The sequence below is a fragment of the Salmo salar genome, chromosome 28, assembly GCF_965601325.2.
Source record: "Salmo salar chromosome 28, fSalSal1, whole genome shotgun sequence".
NCBI lineage: Eukaryota > Metazoa > Chordata > Actinopteri > Salmoniformes > Salmonidae > Salmo > Salmo salar.
The window spans coordinates 8,891,534-8,912,303 of NC_138318.1; the positions used below are offsets into that span (position 1 = coordinate 8,891,534).

At 43.2% G+C, this 20,770-nt stretch overlaps 1 protein-coding gene across 2 annotated transcripts; it reads right to left on the reverse strand.

The window, feature by feature from the left end:
• Window positions 1-27: 27 nt before the first annotated feature.
• On the reverse strand, window positions 28-20,474 carry LOC106589376 (TBC1 domain family member 12). 2 transcript variants are annotated; one of them, XM_014179264.3, is made up of 14 exons: window positions 18,864-20,474; window positions 17,830-17,953; window positions 15,742-15,798; window positions 10,570-10,712; window positions 8,297-8,379; window positions 7,867-7,984; window positions 6,097-6,203; window positions 5,609-5,689; window positions 4,831-4,922; window positions 4,674-4,745; window positions 4,447-4,575; window positions 4,224-4,333; window positions 3,657-3,915; window positions 28-2,650 (listed from the first exon to the last, which is right to left on the reverse strand). In XM_014179264.3, the coding sequence occupies exons 1-14, from the start codon at window positions 20,183-20,185 to the stop codon at window positions 2,579-2,581; spliced, it is 2,769 nt and encodes a 922-aa protein (XP_014034739.1). In that variant the 5' UTR covers window positions 20,186-20,474; the 3' UTR covers window positions 28-2,578. The 2 variants fall into 2 exon arrangements, with proteins under 2 accessions (XP_014034739.1, XP_014034740.1); XM_014179265.3 differs by lacking the exon at window positions 15,742-15,798.
• Between the last annotated feature and the right edge of the window lie 296 nt (window positions 20,475-20,770).

Below are 20,770 nucleotides of genomic sequence, written 5' to 3' on the forward strand. Positions count from 1 at the left end.
CTGGGAATAAATAGACAATATTTCAAATGCAATTATCATATCTTTGATTTATTCACATAATTCATAACTTCTGGTCTGATACAGTATCACAGAGGTACTCTTTAATTCATTTCAAATATATTTACAATTGTTCTAACTTAGTAGTATGAAAACTGTACAATAGAGAGCATAGAAAAAATGCAAAAGAAACAATATACAACTTTTTTTTTATATCCAATATATAAGATATGAAAAATGTCCTGTAGAACCATGAACTACAGCATTGATTAAAAAATATGTTGCATCTCAACATATAAGTGTTTGGTCAAATGTAAAGTAACAAAAAGATGTGAGCAACATCACAAACAATGTTTTAAAAGTGAATTATGTTTCATGAATAGGTGCTTTGAACAAGTGTCTCATTGCTCTTTCATTCACAACAATATAAGAGCTTCACTGTGGATTCATTCACACAAAAGCAAAACAGAAACCTCATGTGCCACACGTGTTCTCTTTTGCACTTTCTATGGGTCTTTCGGAAACAAGTGCTTACTGCTCACTGTAATGAAAACCTATTACTGTTAGTTTAAATGAGCAGAAACTATTCGATGACAAGCTTCAGAGACTTAAGAAATGGATGGGCTGTGTCACTGTTTTCATTTTGTTCTATGTTGTTATATTGGCTTGGTCCATTAAATCATATACTGTAAATCTATGCTTGGAGGTGCATTTTCATGGAATATCTTATGTTAGTGAGATAAAATCCACAGGTGTAACTAAGGGCCTCACTCAATCTAAGAAACTCCAGACCTTTGTGATGGGACTAGATAGATGTAATGAATTGGGTCTAACTTCAATACGTCATCATACAGTACCAGTCAAAAGTTTGGACACACCTACTCATTCTTGGGTTTTTCTTTATTTTTACTATTATTTTTAGAATAATAGCGAAGACATCAAAACTAGGAAATAACATATATGGAATTATGTAGTAACCAAAAAAGTGTTAAACAAATCAAAATGTATTTTACATTTGAGATTCTTCAAAGTAGCCACACTTGGCTTTGATGGCAGCTTTGCACACTCTTGGCATTCTCTCAACCAGCTTCATGCGGTAGTCACCTGGAATGCATTTCAATTAACAGGTGTGCCTTGACAAAAGTACATTTGTGGAATTTCTTTCCTTCTTAATGCGTTTGAGCCAATCAGTTGTGTTGTGACAATTTAGGGGTATACAGAAGATAGCCTTATTTGGCAAAAGACCAAGTACATATTATGGCAAGAACAGCTCAAATAAACAAAGAGAAACGACAGTACATCATTACTTTAAGATATGAAGGTCAGTCAATCTGGAAAATTACAAGAACTTTGAAAGTTTCTTCAAGTGTAGTCACAAAAACCATCAAGCGCTATCATGAAACTGGCTCTCATGAGGACCGCCACAGGAAAGGAAAACTCAGAGTTACCTCTGCTGCAGAGGATAAGTTCATTAGAGTTAACTGCACCTCAGATTGCAGCAAAAATAAATGCTTCAGAGTTCAAGTAACAGACACATCTCAACATCAACTGGTCAGAGGAGACTGCATGAATCAGGCCTTCATGGTTGAATTACTGCAAAGAAACCACTACTAAATGACACCAATAAGAAGAGACTTGCTTTGGCCAAGAAACACAAGCAATGGACATTATACCGGTGGAAATATGTCTTTTGGTCTAATGAGTCCAAATTTGAGATTTTTGGTCCCATCCGTTGTGTTTTTGTGAGACGCAGAGTAGATGAATGGATGATCTCCACGTGTAGTTCTGACCGTGAAGCATGGAGGAGGTGTGATGGTGCTTTGCTGGTGACACTGTCAATGATTTATTTAGAATTCAAGGCACACTTAACCAGTATGGCTACCACAGAATTCTGCAGCGATACGCCATACCGTCTGGTTTGCGCTTAGTGGGACTATCATTTGTTTTTCAACAGGACAATGACACAACACACCTCCAGGCTGTGTAAGCACTATTTGACCAAGAAGGAGAGTGATGGACTGCTGCATCAGATGACCTGGCCTCCACAATCCCCCGACCTCAACCCAATTGAAATGGTTTGGAATGAGTTGGACCGCAGAGTGAAGGAAAAGCAGTCAACAATTGCTCAGCATGTGTGGGAACCCCTTCAAGACTGTTGGAAAAGCATTCCAGGTGAAGCTGGTTGAGAGAATGCCAAGAGTGTGCAAAGCCGTCATCAAGACAAAGCATGGCTACTTTGAAGAATCTAAAATCTATTTTGATTTGTTTAACACTTTTTTGGTTACTACATGATTCCATGTGTGTTATTTCATAGTTTTGATGTCTTCACTATTATTCTAAAATAATAGTAAAAAAGAAAAACCCTTGAATGAGTCGGTCTGTCCAAACTTTTGACTGGTACTGTATATTCATGATATACTACCATAAATACTCTAAATTCAATCAAACTGCCAATGGTGTTCAAGGCCTCCATCTTCAAGTATGAAATTCTTTAAGGTCCATTTACCATGATCAATCTAAGGTGATCAAAGCCTCTCAATTAAAGAGAGGAACATGATCCTTCAAACGTTCCACTGCTGAATCATAAACTCTTAAGTGCTGGGTTGCAATTCCTGTCCATGTCCTTGTTGTCCTTCATCAACGCATGAAATACCTGGAGAGGAGAGAACAAATCTTAGCATAAAACTGCATCCGGTCATTCTTTTTAGGCAAACACAGTAAATAAATACCTGTAGGTGGTGCTGTGTAGCCTACATTTCCACACAAAAAAAGCAGACTATCATACAGGTTCTTTCCTATTTATTTCTGTAACTGACATACACCGAGTATCCAAAACATTAAGAACATCTGCTCTTCCCATGACATACTGTAGACTGATCCCTTATTGATGTCACTTGTTAAATCCACTTCAGTCAGTGTAAATGAAGGGGAGGAGACAGGTTCAATCATGATTTTTAAGCTTTGAGACAATTGAGACACGGATTGTGTATGTGTGCCATTCAGAGGGTGAATGGGCAAGACAAAAGATTTAAGTGCCTTTGAATGGGGTATGATAGTAGGTGCCAGGCGCACCGGTTTGTGTCAAGAACTGCAACGCTGCTGGGTTTTTCACGCTCAACAGTTTCCTGTGTGTATCAAGAATGGTCCACCACCCAAATTACATCCAGCCAACTTAACACAACTGTGGGAAGCATTGGAGTCAACATGGGCCAGCATTCCTGTGCTTTTGACACCTTGTAGAGTCCGTGCCCCAATGAATTGAGGCTGTTCTGAGGGCAAAAGGGAAGGTGTTCCTAATGTTTTGTGTACGCAATGTACATTCATTCACCTGTAGGTGGTGTAGTATATGAATTGTAGGACTCAACAAGTGTGAATCTATGATAAAGATGTCTTCCATATAGCAGTGGCTGAGTGATGTGTAATTTCTAAACTGCTACTGGCCACACAAATGGCACACGTGATGGACGGGCAGACCAGGGACTGGACATAACTACAGGCTATTTTTGAGGAATTTTGGGAGCATGACCCAGTTCACTCAATAGGCTACAGAAATGGCTTCAACCTAACCACATAATAACATTCTTGTATGTTTATTGTCACTCCATGCAAACGTATCCATTTTCTCACTTTCATGTCTTCTCATGTTTAGAGGAACTGACCTGGGACCATTTTCTGTTTCCATTGAGCATGGGCGCGGCTGCAATGCAGGCGAACAGCCTATCTGAGCCTATATCCTCAGGGAGGCGTGTCAGAAACTGGGCGCTGCGGATGAAATCCATCTGTAGGAGCACGTCCTCATACAGACGCAGGATCCCCAGACCCGTCCGGAACAGGAACTCCTCGCCGTCACGACAGAACACGTCCCACACGCGACACGCCACGTCCAATGGCAACGACTTACTGTACAGAGTGAAGATCCTGTGCACAGACACAGAAGCATGCATTCACAAACGAACGAACGCAAGCAAGTTCACCACACACACACACACACACACACACACACACACACACACACACACACACACACACACACACACACGGCAGTTAGCAGAATGGTGAATGCAGATTATTTAATCTAGAGCTTACAGTAGCTGTGCTCTTATAACTGTGAATACTGAGCTGATAGCATGACTGGAACTAAAAGTGGGAGATAACAGCTTGAAGGGCACACTAAAGAGAGCTGTTACATACTTTCAAATGTTCACAGAGATCCCATAGGTACTTACCAGTCTATGAGATAGAGATCTGGGGTGAGGTTGGAGCTCTGGAAGTGGTTAAATAGTCTTGGGAGGTTCTCTTCAAAGAACACCTCGAATGCAGCAAAGTATTTCAGCATCTAGAGAAGAAGAACGGTAGCGAGAGATGCAGTGACGACTAATTCAGTCCTGTTAAAGTCATTTTAGAGAGAGGACAATTTTCCACAGTGGCCCCTATGGAAGTGGGCCTCACCAGATCATGGTCCACTCTGAAAAAGGCCAGTTGACAGGGTTTGTTGAGCAGGTTAGCAAATGCGATGAAGGCATCAGCTTCCTCCAGGTTGAGGATTAATACTGCAGCTATGAAGGACATGCCCTGGACCTGAAAGAGAACAGAACCGCCATTTCACTTTACAACCACCGCAGGCACGGTATGGGAGAAAATAAGGACAAAGAGTGCCGTTTTGACGTGTTACTCACATATCCCACGTCAGGTCTGTAACAGGTGTAAGCCCCCAGCACACTGTGGAGGAGATCATGATATGGCCCACCCTGTGGTTGAAGACAATCAGAGGATGAGAAATGCCATGGAGCGCGCACACACACACACACACACGGGGTAAGAGATGTACTGTACCTTCTGGAAGATAAAAAGAGGAGGAAATGTGCGGGATATGTCCAGCTTGATCAGGTCCAGACTGGACTCTCTGTCTGCCACCGATGCCCCATCTAGAATCGAAACACAAACAAATGATGTTAAAAACATCATAAGAGAAAGGACAAACGGAACCATTTCAGGTTACTACAATAAACTGATCTCCAGCCCGTCTGACCTCTCTGCATCGTTGTTTGTGCACGATAGGCTGAGTAACTCAGTAATCATTGACAGATACAGAGACACTGATGCAGTGCCAATATTTTGTAACCTAAAATGATGCCAAGAGGAGACAGGCTGCATATTTCTCTGTTCAGCTCTATTAAATCCTGTTGGATCCATCTCCTAAGGCTCTCGTTGGCAAAAACACAGTCTTTCTTATGCACTACAGATGTTAGAGCTTTGAATGTGTCACTATTGACTCTCAGTACTGGACCAATGGGCAGAAAGTCTGACATGATGGTAGAAACAGACGCTTTACAGATCACTGGAAGAAAAACAACAGAAAGCCTTTGCACCAAGCCTGCAAATGGCTGCTGAGTGAGGGGGATTTGTGCAGTAATGTGACGCCAATATGGCGGCAGTACTGCTAAGTTTTTGTTCCACAATGTGTCAAGGACCTCAGATGTAAAGCAACGAGAGGAAATAGCTTTGTCTCAAACAGGAAGAGAGGAGAATGGATGTGTGTGTGTGTGTCTGAGGCTGAGATTCACAGTCTTGTCCCCTGAGGGCTTCCCCCCCCCCCCCGCCCCAGACCAACCGTCAGCCTCTGTTTCTGAACCCGTCTCACTGAAACTCCTCCATCTCTCCTTTGCTCTGGAGAGGAATATTTCATACAGCTCTGTAGAAAAGGGAGGAAAGGAAAGAAGATTACTCTCTCAATGAGTCAGGACGTCTACTTTGCATTTTTCTGTAAACCACAAAGGCACTTTCTGGCAGTAAAACATGTAGGCAATTCAGAAATTCCTTCCACTCACAACACAACAGGCTGGTACATATATTCCAGCTGAAAGTGGTGAAAGTGCTTGTTTTGTTAGAAAACAAACAATACCAGCACACTACATTTTTAGATGTATAACCTCGGCTATGTTAATACATTTCAATGTACTTTGTTATGTGTATTGACAGATACATTTCTTCACTTTGTATATATTTTTCTGAATGCAAATATGATTATATTCTGCCATTGGGAATACTGAATTACGCTGGAAGTTCTATGAGTTATGACTATTGAAACACCATACATACCTGGGGTGATGTTGAGCTCGTTGCCTATGGCCAGGCTCCAGACCTTTCCTCTGACGTTGGGGGGCAAGCCCTGCCACCAGAGCTCTCTCACCCGTCGAGTGTTACGCCTACAGGGGGACACAAACAGACTGGCATGGGTCTACTGCATATGGGAGCCCTGACCTATGCCTACAAGCCTACCGACCGACTGGTTTACTGACCCGACTGGTTTACTGACTGACTGATTGGCTGTCTGGCTGGCTATTTAAATGGCTGACTGGCAGAATAACTGACTGAGTTACTGACTGAATACTGTACCAGAGGAGGCTCCTCAGAGGGAAGGACTGACCTCATAACTAAAACCAAATCATTGATTAAAACACACTGTTTTGCAATGAAGGTCTACAGTAACATCAACAGCACTCTGTAGGGTAGCACCATAGTGAAGCCACAGGACAGTTAGCTTCTGTCCTCCTTTGGGTAGATTGACTTTAATACAAAACCTAGGATGCTCACGGTTTTCACCCCCTTCCATAGACTTACACAGTAATTATGACAACTGCCAGAGGATGTCCTCCAACCTATCAGGGCTTGCAACATGAACTGACATGTTGTCCACCCAATCAAAGGATCAGAGAATTAATCTAGTACTGAAAGCATAAGCTACAGCTAGCTAGCACTGCAGTACATACAATGTGGTGAGTAGTTGACTCAAAGAGAGAGAAAGACAATAGTTCAACTGTTTTGAACAAAATAATTTCTTCCAAAATTAAGGAGAAGCAAGAGAGAGAGAGATTTGGTAGTATTTAAAAAAAAAAAAATCACTTAGCTAATGAATGCAACTAGCTAGCAAGTTCAGCCTACTCAAACATCCGGCTCAAACAGAGAGGGATGCTATGTTAGCCAGCTGGCTATGGCTATCCAACACTGGAACTCTTCCAAGTCATGGTAAGCTTTTATTAAGTTATTGCCACCGGGGCCCACCGGTGTAACTGCTAAACTGCTTTCTGACTGTACTGCATGACTATGACGTGACAACGATGTAGGCTGTGTGTAGCGGTTAGCGGTCAATGGTCATGATTTGAAGGTTTGGCTTGGAAAGGTTATTTTTGCCTGGTCACAGACAGCTGATGTGTTGTGCACTGAAGTCCACAAGCGAAGGGGAAATGTGAGAGGAGGAGAGCGCGTAGATAGTTGGTAGAAGGAATTATATATACAACGAGCAAAGTGATCATGCTGTTTTTATGTGGCTGCTATGAAAGTGAACTGTGTTTGCATGTGATCAGGGTTGTACTCATTTTGCCGATTCTGTTAAAATGTTTCTTAAAACGGAAAGAGGGATAAGAATAACTGAATTTATCCAATAGAACTGTTTGGACTAATGACTACACCCTAGATCAGCTAGATGCAGGCAACAATGTGCAAGGCGGTATTGAATGTGTCACTGTCTGTCATCTTGATTACTCAAAATTCTCTATCTGTGCACCTACGTTGTAAACCTTCATTCATAGGCAAGGTTGTAGCAACCTCATGATGGGTAAAGGGAAAATTAGAGTATCATGTAGTAGCCTAAACCTATCGATGTTACATTGAGCTGGGTGAATGGAATATGAATGCCAGTCATCCAATATGGTGTAATAGAAACAAGTCCATGCTCATAAAAAATGTATCATCATCCCTCATCTTAAACGGCACCGACCGCCACTGTACTGTACTGACTGGATACTGTACATCGCTGCTCCATGCCAGTGGAGAGTTGTTTAGCAGGAAGTGACTAGCTAGCTAACTCACGTGTTTTCCCAGTTGGGCAGGATGTCGTTGTTCCAAACCACCATGGCGTTGGCGATGCTTTCCTCCTGCTTAAACCTCTCCTTCATCTCTTTCCTCTTCCTCTGGGCCTCCTTCAATTCTGTGGGGAGGGGGGCACAAATCCTTTGGTTACACTTCATAATAACTTTTAATGAATACGCCATTAGAAATGCTTATAAATGCTTTAAAAATATATATTTTATTTTCCTTCTGCTTTACAATTGTTATCATGATGTAAAGTGGCAAAAGTATGTTCAAGGTCTGGCTTTAGCAACGGCTTCAACTGACAGAATGAGCTAAGTAACATCTGGAGGTCTATACAGCGGACAGGTCAAATGTGGCTGACCTCCATTGTACAGCCCTGAAAAGACAGTGAAATGGAAGGGGTGAGAGAGGAATACATTGACAGTACCTCTCTTCTTGGCCTCGGCCACCATCTCGTCATACTCCTGGCGGTGACGCTGGGCCTCCTCCACAGACTTGGCAGGAAGGTTCCTGCCGAGAAAGCAGAGGAGACACGGTATCAGTGTCTGTCAGTGTCAGTTTCACCGTAATCAGTGCATATCACAGCAACTGAGGACACAAAATGGTTACTTTTAGTCAAGTTCAACACGTTGAGGATTAAAGAGAGATTAACACCTACAAACAGAGAGCTGACTTTGCCTTGCAGACAGTGTGTTTGTTATGGTTCAGACAACACACTCAGATTTCATATCTATTCTTAATGAGGGCCTGAGGTCTTGGATCAGAGAGAGCAGCTGAGGTAACCAAGGAGTCTCACAGACAGAGAAACTCAAAACCACTTGTTTTTGGACGCTGTGTGCTTCTCACTGTGTTCTTAATAGACACCACACCCTGGCCTGAGCCTAGTTGAAAATAATGTAGTGTGTGTAATATAGATCCAGATCGCACTGAGGTTACAGTGCCTTGCAAAAGTATTCACCGCATTTGGCATTTTTCCTGTTTTGTTACAACCTGTAATTCTTATGGATTTTTATTTGGATTTCATGTAATGGACATACACAAAATAGTCCAAATTGGCGAAGTGAAATGTAAAAAATTACTTGTTTCAAAAAATGTGAAAAACAATTTAAACGGAAAAGTGGTGATTGCATATGTATTCACCCCCTTTGCTATGAAGCCCCTAAATAAGATCTGGTGCAACCAATTACCTTCAGAAGTCATGTAATTAGTTAAATAGTTTGCACACAGGTGGACTTTAAGTGTCACATGATCTGTGACACGATTTCAGTATACATACACCTGTTCTGAAAGGCCACAGAGTCTGTAACACCACTAAGCAAGGGGCACCACCAAGCAAGCAGCACTATGAAGACCAAGGAGCTCTCCAAACAGGTCAGGGACAAAGTTGTGGAGAAGTACAGATCACGGTTGGGTTATAAAAAAATATCAGAAACTTTGAACATCTGTCGGAGCACCATTAAATCCATTATTAAAAATTTGAAAGAATATGGCACCAAAACAAACCTACCAAGAGAGGGACGCCCACCAAAACTCACGGACCAGGCAAGGAGGGCATTAATCAGAGAGGCAACAAAGAGACCAAAGATAACTCTGAAGGAGCTGCAAAGCTCCACAGCGAAGATTGGAGTATCTGTCCATAGGACCACTTTAAGCCATACACTCCACAGAACTGGGCTTTACGGAAGAGTGGCCAGAAAAAAATAAGAAAACATGTTTGGTGTTCGCCAAAAGGCATGTGGGAGACTCCCCAGACATATGGAAGAAGGTACTATGGTCAGATGAGACTAAATTTAGCTTTTTGGCCATCAAGGAAAACACTATGTCTGGTGCAAACCCAACACCTCTCATCACCCTGAGAACACCATCCCCACAGTGAAGCATGGTGGTGGCAGCATCATGCCGTGGGGATGTTTTTCCATCGGCAGGGACTGGGAAACTGGTCAGAATTGAAGGCTTGGCGCTAAATACAGGAAAATTCTTGAGGGAAACCTGTTTCAGTCTTCCAGAGATTTGAAACTGGGATGGAGGTTCACCTTCCAGCAGGACAATGACCTTAAGCATACTGCTAAAGCAACACTCGAGTGGTTTAAGGGGAAACATTTACATGTCTTGGAATGGCCTAGTCAAAGCCCATACCTCAATTCAATTGAGAATCTGTGGTATGACAAAGATTGCTGTACATCAGCGGAACTCAACCAACTTGAAGGAGCTGGAGAAGTTTTGCCTTGAAGGGCAAAAATCCCAGTGGCTAGATGTGCCAAGCTTATAGAGACATACCCCAAGAGACTTGCAACTGTAATTGCTGCAAAAGGTGGCTCTACAAAGTATTGACTTTGAGGGGGTTGAATAGTTATGCACGCTCAAGTTCAGTTTTTTTGTCTTATTTCTTGTTTGTTTCACAATAAAAAATATTTTGCATCTTCAAAGTGGTAGGCATGTTGTGTAAATCAAATGATACAAACCCCCTAAAAATCCAATTTAATTCCAGGTTGTAAGGCAACAAAATAGGAAAAATGCCAAGGGGGTGAATACTTTCGTAAGCCACTGTAGGTCTAACCTTTCTCAAAACATGTGGCCTTTTCCCTCTGCAAGGACTGGAGGGCATAATAAACATGAACAGAGGAACAGACAAAAGAAATGGAAAGATGTGACAGAAATAAAGTGGAGAGAGAGTCGGAGGGAGAGATAGTGGGGACTTACGCAGGCCTGTCCTCCAATATAAGAGCTGTGGTGGACAGTGGCTCAAAGTCCAGGTTCTTCCTCCGGCCTTGTTGAGGCTGAGTAGGGGACGTCCCAGCTGACGTTCCCCCAGGCCCAGCCTTGCCCACCCTGGCCTCAAACTCCTGCAGATACATCAACAACCTGAATCCCTATAGGTACTAGAAAACACAGCCCAAATACAGGTCAACTAGTCTCTTGGGTTTAGATTTGAAAGGGAGGAAAGACAGTGGCTTTAGCCGTGAGGGGTGACAGGATCAGCTGACAGGCTTGTGGAAATCACAAGGCCCATGCAGGCAGCAGCCTATGTGGCTGGGGAGGGAGAGAGAGAGAGGAATTAGAGAGAGAGAATGAGGGGACTAAAGAGTGTGTGATGGTGGGGGGGACTGTGGAGTGTGTAATGGTTGTTGATGACTATGGAGAGAGATCTGGAGAGAGGTCGAGAAAGAGAGCATTCTTAGGGTGTACAGTTGAAGTCGGAAGTTTACATACACTTAGGTTGGAGTCATTAAAACTCGTTTTTCAACCACTCCACAAATCTCTTGTTAACAAACTATAGTTTTGGCAAGTTGGTTAGGACATCTACTTTGTGCATGACACAAGTCATTTTTCCAACAATTTTTTACAGACAGATTATATCACTTATAATTCACTGTATCACAATTACAGTTGGTCAGACGTTTACATACACTAGGTTGACTGTGCCTTTAAACAGCTTGGAAAATTCCAGAAAATGATTTCATGGCTTTAGAAGCTTCTGATAGGCTAATTGACATCATTTGAGTCAATTGGAGGTGTACCTGTGGATGTATTTTTCAAGGCCTACCTTCAAATTCAGTGCCTCTTTGCTTGACATCATTGGAAAATCAAAAGAAATCAGCCAAGACCTCAGAAAAATCAATTGTAGCGCTCCACAAGTCTGGTTCATCATTGGGAGCAATTTCCAAACGCCTGAAGGTACCACGTTCATCTGTACAAACACCATGGACCACTCAGCCGTCATACCGCTCAGGAAGGAGACGCGTTCTGTCTCCTAGAGAGGAACGTACTTTGGTGCGAAAGGTGCAAATCAATCCCAGAACAACAGCAAAGGACCTTGTGAAGATGCTGGATGAAACAGGTACAAAAGTACCTATATCCACAGTAAAACGAATCCTATATCGACATAACCTCAAAGATCGCTCAGCAAGGAAGAAGCCTCTGCTATAAAACTGACATAAAAAAGCCAGACTACGGTTTGCAACTGCACATGGGGACAAAGATCGTACTTTTTGGAGAAATGTCCTCTGGTCTGATGAAACAAAAATAGAACTGTTTGGCCATAATGACCATCGTTATGTTTGGAGGAAAAAGGGGGACGCTTGCAAGCCGAAGAACACCATCCCAACCGTGAAGCACGGGGTGGCAGCATCATGTTGTGGTGGTGCTTTGCTGCAGGAGGGACTGGTGCACTTCACAAAATAGATGACATCATGAAGAAGGAAAATGATGTGGATATCTTGAAGCAACATCTCAAGACATCAGTCAGGAAGTGAAAGCTTGGTCGCAAATGGGTCTTCCAAATGGACAATGACCCCAAGCATACTTCCAAAGTCGTGGCAAAATGGCTTAAGGACAACAAAGTCAAGGCATTGGAGTGGCCATCACAAAGCCCTGACCTCAATCCTATATAACATGTGTGGGCAGAACTGAAAAAGCGTATGCGAGCAAGGAGGCCAACAAACCTGACTCAGTTACACCAGCTCTGTCAGGAGGAATGGGCCAAAATTCACCCAACTTATTGTGGGAAGCTTGTGGAAGGCTACCCGAAACGTTTGACCCAAGTTAAACAATTTAATTTAATTCTTAAAATAAAGTGGTGATCCTAACTGACATTTACATTTAAGTCATTTAGCAGACGCTCTTATCCAGAGCGACTTACAAATTGGTGCATTCACCTTATGATATCCAGTGGAACAACCACTTTACAATAGTGCATCTAAATCTTTTAGGGGGGGGAGGTTAGAAGGATTACTTTATCCTATCCTAGGTATTCCTTAAAGAGGTGGGGCTTCAGGTGTCTCCGGAAGGTGGTGATTGACTCCGCTGTCCTGGCGTCGTGAGGGAGCTTGTTCCACCATAGGGGTGCCAGAGCAGCGAACAGTTTTGACTGGGCTGAGCGGGAACTGTGTTTCCTCAGAGGTAGGGGGGCCAGCAGGCCAGAGGTGGATGAGCGCAGTGCCCTCGTTTGGGTGTAGGGACTGATCAGAACTTCCAACTTCAACTGTACATCATGAGTCATGTCTAGGGGTCGATAAATGCCCCTGATATCCAATGCGTTTGTTTCGCGCAAGTTGGTGCATTGACTATCTAATAGACCAAGTGACTAGCTACATCACCATACATCCCTCAGCTCCACTACACCTTACAAGGATCACCTTTGACCTTTCACAATGCATGAAATGGCTACTGTATGGATGTCAATGGCTACATTGTCTTGTGTTGTGGCTCCTTCAAGACATTTATGGGTGTAGTTACAAAGGGGGCTATCAGAAGAAAAGGCTGGTAAGGACGGGGGAGGGGAGTGCCATCTCAGGAGAGTGAGATTTACCAAAACCAGTGAAGAGGAACAGCCACCATAGTAAAAGTGGAGAAATAGGCACAGCTTTTTCACCATTTGATTGCTGCTGTCCTATAGTACTTAGAAAAGGTCAGAGGTGAACTGTGTTTAACCAACACCAATGCTTTTCTAGAGGCACACTATAAATCACAAAGTATATACCAGAAAAGCATATAGAGCTCTGTGACCACTTGTAATGTCAAAGTGTATATACAATCAACTGTGTATTAATAAATGTCAAGTCAAATATATCAATGTAAGGTAAACCAAAAACATTAACATTCGCAGGTATATATTCTTAAGTTTCCCGATTTCACTTATATCATCAAAATCAATCAATCATAGCACATTTTGGGGCTCATGCTCGGGTATTTACCTAAATAAGTAGAAGATTGTTGAAAAATAATGTTAAAAGTAACATTATATTCTTAAGACAGTAGCTGCTTCCTGTCATGTCATTTTGATTTATAGCCGAGTGTCAAAACACTGGTTTTAAATGTCCAAATTCATAATCAATACGCTGAAATAAGTTATGATTATGCACCAAGACATAAAAATGTCACGCTTGTGTTCAGATTACTTGTATTTGCTAAATTAGTACCTTTAAAAACTGCTCACACATCAACATTTATCAAGCCAGACAGAAATTGATTAGCTTGTTCTACTGTAATTTTATTTAACTAGGCAAGTCAGTTAAGAACAAATTCTTATGTACAATGATGGCCTAGGAACAGTGGGTTAACTGCCTTGTTCAGGGGCAGAACGACAGATTTGTATTTTGTCAGCTCGGGGATTTGAACTTGCAACCTTTCGGTTAATAGTCCAACGCTCTAACCACTAGGCTACGCTGCCGCCCGTAATCAATAGCGTGCACACAGGAATCACTCACATGGATATTGTATGTAAATCAATGGTACTGGGACAATTGTCTTTACGGTAGATGACCAATACTAAAAAGTAAACAACACTGGATCATTTCAACAAATAACTGCTCCACAGGTAGTTCTACATAGTGACAGAGGTTGGCTCTCATTTGAGTGACAGCTTCACTGTCAAATCTGTGTATTTGTTTGTGGCCAGAGGCTTTTAGAAAGAGTGCGCCCTGATTTTCCTATTGCCATTTGAGTTTGAAAAGGACAACCCCGTTCTTACACGCTGACCACAGCGCTTGCGTCGCAAAATAAATGTACACATACATGTTATTCAATCATTGCACTCATACTGCTCGCGCACGTCTGCGTAGCCAGGCGCTAAGAATAGAACTTGGTTCTATTTGTAAAGCACAACGCGCTGCAAGTCCTGCCTCTCCCATCTCCTCATTGGTTTTTAGGAGGATATACCTACGTGCCATCTCCTCATTGGTTTTTAGGAGCATATACCATCGTGGGTGATTGAAAGATGAACTGAGGTCCACACTCCAGTCCAGTCAGTTGTGGTAATGCACCTTAAAGTTGGTTGCCAACCGCCATATAAACTCCAAAGAAGAAGAAGCCTGAAGGGGGAGAGATTACTAGAAATGAACTCGGTTTACCCTTTTATCTGTGGATTAATTGGCGGCGTAGAGGACCTTGTGCATTTCAGGTATAATAACAACCCAATGTTTATATCCCAGGCCAATTTAGCTAGCAAAAGCTAGCTAGCTAAATTGCCATAAATGTTTAATGCTTTTCGACCTGTCCCCAGAGTTTGTTTTGATATTTCAACCTGCGTGTCCTGATCACATCTGGTGTAAGTGGACAAAATCAACTTGCACGCATGCAGTCTGGTCAGCATTGTTAGACATGCGACGGACAGGCGCATATGATAAAATCAACGGTACCAAACCAAAGATATTCATCTATTTAAATTAATCGATTTAGTGTCATCTTGATGACTATAAATGTTTATATTAAGTTCACCAATCTGAGGTTAAAATTATGTGTAATTTCACTTCGTTGCATGAGGTGAAAATGCAAGCTTGTGTAAGGTAGTAACACAAACTGTCCACATTAGGGAAATTAGCGTATTATTAAATAATTGAATATGGCAAAATAACTCAACATGTCCATTTCGGATGTTAGTATATGTTGCCTAATCAAACAATTGCAACAATGACATCTATTTCTCACTCATTTAACCATTTATAGTAAAAAAAATGCCCTCAAACACAATTTAACTAGGAGCTCTAATCTAGCTTCCATAGTGTCTGTGTAGCTGCCTGAACGTTCGCCGTCCATAATAAGGAATACAGGCAAATCTAATAGATCTATCACATTTGAGAATGTATGTAAGGAAAAATGGATTACAACACTCTGGATTACAACATTTTGAGCCACAGAGTCTATGAGCTGCTGGAGCTATGGCAAGAGTCTCAGAGACCTTGGGATTGTCGAAGATTACTTTGATACTGCATTAAATTATGATCATTTGTCCTAGCATGCATTTTCCCCTCCTATGTTAGTACTAGGGTGGGCATGGACATGAGTTGTATGGTCAATGGAAATGGTTGCTTAGCAGCCCCATGCAGATAGGAGATTGAGAAGATGACTGAAAAGGAAACTCGAGAAAGTCCATACCCCTGCGCTTAAGAGATTTGGTGTGGACACAGACGTGAGACCATCTGGAATACTCTCCTGATGAAAGAAGAACAACGTTCACACTCAGTTCAATCCCTCCAAAGTGTCTATCAAAAAAAAAAAAAGAGTCATGTCAAGTAGTTCAGGGTAACCACTTTATTTGGATAGTCCATCTGTAGATGCTCTACAGACTATCAGTAACATTTCAACTAACAATCTATTAACCCTTATCCTAACCCTAAGCTTAACCCTTGTTCTAAACCTAACTCTAACCTTAGCAGATAGTTTGTTGATCGTATGACCACCTGTAGAGCATCTACCGATGGACTATTCGGACTATCCAAAATAAAGTGTGACCCTCCAGTACACATCCAATCCACATAAGCAACTTTTCCCTTTGGCCATGGTAAGGAAGATGGGCAACGTTATCGAAAGGGCCTCTGTTGGAGATGCAATTCAATCCCTACCCCTCCATGTAGAATAACTGCATGAAGGATCAACCCATCACCTGAGCTTCTATACGGCACATTTCTGGAACACATTTTAGATGGACCCTCTGACATCTAGATCCCTACTCTAACCTGTGTAGCTCACTCTAGATGAGGTCACTCTCTTCTAGTCATAATCTCAGTAGGACAGTGAGGCTTATAAACACTCATCTCTCATCTTGTCTGCAGCTGTATGTACTAGAGTTGAGTGCACTACTAATCCAGTGAAGGGACACATTTAACTGGCTTCAGTGTCTGTTTCCATCCAGGCTTGAAAACATGCATTAGTGCCTCCAATGACTGTGAAGACAGATCTGTACCTGCATGGCAGAGTAGGGGAGGGAGACAGGGAGTGAGGAGAAGAGGGAGAGAGAGGAAGGAAGGACGTAGCCAGGGGCTGAGGGCAGGAGACGGCTGAGGCCAGATGGGCATAATTCAAGCTCAATCGAGGCTCAACATACCAGGCAGTAGGCAAGAGGCGTACACCTTGAATAAAGACCTACTCTTTACCCAGGCAGCCAGCCAGGCAGCTAGCCAGCCTCAGGGACAGAGCCAGCTGGAGCATACACCCTCAACAGCTGCAGTGGCAGATGGGCCTGCCAGGCTCCAACCTGAATGAGCTGAACCCTACTCTCTCGTCGGTGTTGGGAAGGAGTAGGCAAAGTACAGGCCGGCTAAAGCCTTTGTCGCACTACTATATATAAGCTCTGATACCATTATTACCAGGCATTCTATTATAGGATTCTCAGAAGGAATGATATCTGATGTTAAAGAATCTACTCGAGCTGTGAGCATGAGATGCTATCAGTATGCTACCTGGTCAGACAGGTATCGGTGGGTTGTAAGAAGAGAGCGTCGGGAATGATTGTTATGCTGTGTCATTGCGTGTTGCACAAGGCTGCAACTGTGTCCGTTTCAAGTGGCAACTAGTGAATCATGTGATACAAAACAAAAGGGCTGCAATGCAATGTATCATAGGTGAAGGAGTTGAACAGAAGGGGTGCAAATGACTTGATTGGAGTTTAAACAGTTGTAGTCCTTTACTTTCTTTAAAGCATTAAAGCTACGTTAACAAATTGAGGTTCGGTGCGTAAGGCTGACATAATCCCTATTTATCAGGGTTAAGTCCTGACTAGCACGTGGAAAAAATGATCTAGGCTAAATATTGAGCTCATGGCATCCACCTCGACTTTACAAGTACATTCCTAGATGACGCACTTGCTGGATTCCCTCCAGGCGGGGTCAGGTAGCTCTCTCTCCCATACACAATGCTTTACAAGGAAGTTAGGTCAGTTAATAGGTCTGTGAATAACTACTGTAGCACAGTGACATCGGGGCCAGCATTCAAAAAGCTTCTCAGAGTAGGAGTGTGGATCTAGGATCAGTTTTGTCTTTCAAATAATAATGAATAAGATTATATGGATAGGGATGACCTGATCCTAGATCAGCACTCTAACTCTCAGATGCTTTATGTATACGGGCCCAGGGCCTCCATGTCAATGAAATCCTTTTCATTATGACCTAAAAGACACAGCTGATCCTAGATCAGCACTCCTAATCTGACATGCTTTATTCGTGAATATGGGCCTGGGACACCAACCTGCTGTATGGTCCTGGAGTCCTTGGGAGCGCTCTCTCTAGCGGGGACTTTCCCAAACAGCTTCCAACCAGGGACATTCTGAGACGGACCCTTCGGCTCTCTCTGCTTCTTGGGAAATAAACTCCTGACCAGACAGAAAAGCCAGGGCAAATGAGTGGGCAATTTTTAATGATGACACACTTATTTTATTCCCCCCTGTCAGCTAAACGGTTTTGATGAGTCGACGTACTGAGAAATCAGGGTTATTAGTGTCTCTCTGAATCATTTCCTAGATCGAACAAAAGTCATACTGATATGGTCAGTTCAGTTGACACTGAAGGAGGGATACGCTGCCACTCTTATTTAATCAACTGGATCAATTTCACCTGATCCTATGTGGGATCATAAACCTAAGGGTTAACACTTTACATGAAAGTATGCTCAAAAGGGTTTACAAAGGAGTTATAAGTAGTTCATCAACTGTTAATTACTATATTATAGCAATCAATCAATCAAATGTATTTTATAAAGCCCTTCTTACATCAGCTGATGTCACAAAAGTATAGCTACCAATCACGTTCTAAGTATTTATTAGAGACGTATAAACTATCTATGGACCAATAATTAAGTGTTTCGCAATCAATTTGCACCTACTGTAAAGTGTAACAACCTAGGGGATGTCCGTGTGTGGGAACACCATCACTACAGTATTCACCGCAGCTGGCTCCATTTCCACCAGGTCTCTGCCTGCTCTAAATGTTGAATGAGACAGAGGCCTAGTTCTAGCTCTGGCTTTGTTCATTATGTCCCGGTGTGCTGTTACAATACCAATACACCGTTTCGTAGGCGAGCAAGATTAATGGCAGTGACTGCTGTTTTAAAGGGTTTAAATTGCATCGATAACATGGCTATACAGAGTATTAATGGCAAACATTGATGTAAAGCGAAGTATGCACACTGTGACAAAGTTCCTACCTCTCGTCCTTGCAACAACAAAAAAATGCACTCGTCACCATGCAAATAATCTCAGCCAACAAATACAACAACTCATTTACCTGCCAAAATACTCAGCAATGCCGGGTCTTTTGGACTGTAAAGCCAGTTCTGAGGGGTCTACCGAGACTACACTCAGGCCCTCTGGTATATCCCCTGGGGCGGACTGACGTCTGCTGGACTCAAAGGTGTTCCTGGAGCTCAGACTGACGTCCATGAACCTGAGGTCACTGTGGCCCTGGGCCCCCAGCTCCGCGAAGGTCTCCCCATCCTCATCCCCTGGACTGAGAATGGTGGAGGAGTCATAGCTCAGACTGTTGGGCACAGTCCTGGTCCTGAGGGCCTGGGGTCTGGAAGAAAGATCATCTCCTAGGTGACCAGATGCTGAAGGTTCCTCTCCCTGAATGGTGTCTGGTTTAGCACTGACCCTACATGGGTCTTTCGTTGGTGCTGGGCTTGATGGTAAACCCTGAGAGGTGAGATTTGATGTAGCACCTGCTACGCTAGCTTGTGTCCTAGGCTGGGCCCCGGCTCCGTCGGGTTCCACTCTGATTTTGCAGGATTCGGGATGTCCCTCCCTTGCACTCATTGCAATTGAGGAGGGTTTTTCACACTGTGTGTTAGAGAGACATGTTGCGGCACCATCCGAAATAATTGTTACCACTGTCTCTGTGTGCAACTTGGCGCTGCTGTGTCCTATAAATAATCCACCATTTGCCATTTTGGCCTCCTTGTCAGGGGTCATACTCCAGTTAATCGGTGGCCTAATAACAGCATCACTGCTGAGGGTGCTCTGAATAACACTGTCTGTGTCCCAATTCGAGAGCCCCTCTGGAACAGTCTGGGAGGCAGCTGTGCAGCTCAGTTCAAGCTGTCCATTGCAGGAGTGTGTCAATGACTCTACAGTCTCAGCTGCTGTCACAAAGTTCAATGGCGGATGACAGGCATCTACTTCTTCTGCAGAGGATTCCTTGTTCTTCTCTGCCAGTGAAATCCCCTGGAGAGCATTCCCGTCCATTTCCTCTCGATTCACCGCAGCGATAGCAGAGGAGTTCCCTGCCTTGGCGCCTACCATTGTTGACCCAGTAAACCCGTTTGTAGCGGAGTCACAACCTGGCTCAGAAATAACACAATTGCTTACAATGCCACCGGATGGACTGTCAGTAACTAAACCCGTGGAACCGCCAATATCCTCTCCTGCTTCACCCGACTCCCTGCTGTCACTGCAACCCGTTTCATCCCTGCTGACATGTTTAGAGATACGAGCTGCCGCTTCGGCGGTACCGTGAGACAGCGGCTCGGTGACACATGTGCTGCTGGTCCCCTTTTCGTTCACATCAACACAGAAAGCCGGTGGAGAAGAGACATTATATGCCTTTTCCATGTCATTCACATTCCCCACACCACCGCTCCATAACAAAAACGCTGTGGTAGCTGGTTCAGCTTTGCTTGCGCTTTCCCCGTTTTTCCTTGTCTAGCTATTATGCCTATCATGATCTCAGAGAGTATCGCTCATTACAGAATGACGCAAATCAAAATACGGTTGCTATTCCGAGCGACGGCGGCACAAAAAGGGGGAATATCAGTCGCCTGGTCGTGTATAATTTTTGTTATTAGAAAAACCGGCAGCCGCCCCCATTTGGGCGGTGAGCAGGAGCCATTTTGAGATTCCAATGACGTAGAAGGGGAGAGCAAATCACCAGCCACGCAGACGGAAAATATGGGATGAGGGGACATCTGCTGTCCATACGGAGCTATAACACGCCTGGTTTATCCGACACTAGTTTTTTTTTTTAAGCACAACGCGCAGGTATTCAGGCTTCGTTGGTTCAGCACAAGTATCCCGTATTTTGTAAAGGAACACACAACAATGGAGGTAGGCTAAGACCTGGAAAGAGTTGATCACTCAGTAGGCTACAGTTTAATTTAGTTCACTTCATATGCACATATGCACAGGCCACCTGTAGAG

Coding starts and splice junctions, on each gene's coding strand:
- LOC106589376 (XM_014179264.3), bottom strand. CDS start 20,185: ATGGAAAAGGCATATAATGTCTCTTCTCCACCGGCTTTCTGTGTTGAT. Junction 17,954..18,863: donor ATTGCTGAGTATTTTGGCAG/GTAAATGAGTTG, acceptor CTGTCTGGTCAG/GAGTTTATTTCCCAAGAAGC. Junction 6,204..7,866: donor CTGCCCAACTGGGAAAACAC/GTGAGTTAGCTA, acceptor GTCCCCCTGTAG/GCGTAACACTCGACGGGTGA.